General features: G+C 49.9%; 1 protein-coding gene across 1 annotated transcript; it reads right to left on the bottom strand.

Annotated features, from left to right (window-relative positions):
- Positions 1-4: 4 nt before the first annotated feature.
- LOC106321907 (probable purine permease 4) lies at positions 5-1,080 on the bottom strand (the record flags this gene model as incomplete). The annotated part of the gene is made up of 1 exon (XM_013760122.1): positions 5-1,080. A coding segment is annotated over exon 1 (1,059 nt), but the record flags the coding sequence as incomplete, so codon positions are not given.
- Positions 1,081-1,087: the final 7 nt, after the last annotated feature.

Genomic DNA, 1,087 nt, shown 5'->3' with positions numbered 1-1,087 from the left:
CCTCCTCCTTCTCCTCATCCTTCTTCATCTTCACGTAAATCCCATATACATAAGACGAGAATCCCCAAATACATAGCACCGTCGACACAATCTTCACGCCGCCGAACGCATCGCCGTACACCACCACACCTCCAATCACATTCATAGCTAGTAACGCCGTCATGCAGATACCTCCGGTGATACCAGACGTCAAATAAACCATCCCTGACGTGGCCGCGAAACAGAGCTGCCATGTCACCACATTCGCTAAAATCGCCACTGTCCAGTAAACCGTCGGTCCTTTAGTGAAAACTTGGTTCGCTTCCTTAACCATATCTTTAAACCCGCCGTCGAAAGCCATACCGATTGTGGCGAAAACCGTGGCAGAAAATTCCATAACCAGTTGCATCTCCATGACCATCGCGTAGCAATAAACGGACCTGTAGACCCTCTCCGTCACGGGCAGGTAGAGCGCGAAGAGTAAACCGGCTCCGATCGTGGATAAAAACCCGATGAAATATTTGGTTTTAGTTAAACCGGCCGGTTTATCTTGGCTCGAACCGAGAGCTAATAAAACAGAGCTTAACGTTAAGAGAACAACACAATTGAGATTTGAGAAAGTGACTTTCTGTTTCACTATGATCACGGACAAGATCAGAGTGAAGATGAGTTGTGTCGAGAGGAGAAGTGATGATGTGGACACTGGGAGGTACGAGGTACCCCATGAGAAGAGGAAGTTGTTGAAACCGAGGATGAGTCCGATTACGACGGAGAAGAGGAGATGGCGGTGTGTGAAGCGCGTGAAGGGACGGCGCTTAGTTGTTTTGAAGACGAAGCGAGGGAAGTAGATAAGCCCGAGGAGGAGTGGGAATCCGGCGGATTGGACCCACGTGGAGACCCACCGGCTCGAGCCACCGTGGACGAAGTAGTATTTCGCGAGGAGGCTCGAGGCGATGGAGCCGACGAAGAGGCAGCCGTAAGTGGTGATGAGGAGGCCGAGGGATCGCTTGACCGGTGCTTTGACCAGGTTTTGTTGTTGTTCTCCTTCTTCTTGTTGATCTGCGTTTACTCGAACATCACTCATTTTTCTCTCTTTGTGTTTTGATAT

This window comes from Brassica oleracea, unplaced genomic scaffold, assembly GCF_000695525.1.
Source record: "Brassica oleracea var. oleracea cultivar TO1000 unplaced genomic scaffold, BOL UnpScaffold03832, whole genome shotgun sequence".
Lineage (NCBI taxonomy): Eukaryota > Viridiplantae > Streptophyta > Magnoliopsida > Brassicales > Brassicaceae > Brassica > Brassica oleracea.
The sequence above is the reverse complement of the archived record's forward strand: the minus strand, read 5'-3'. Positions and strand labels throughout refer to the sequence as shown.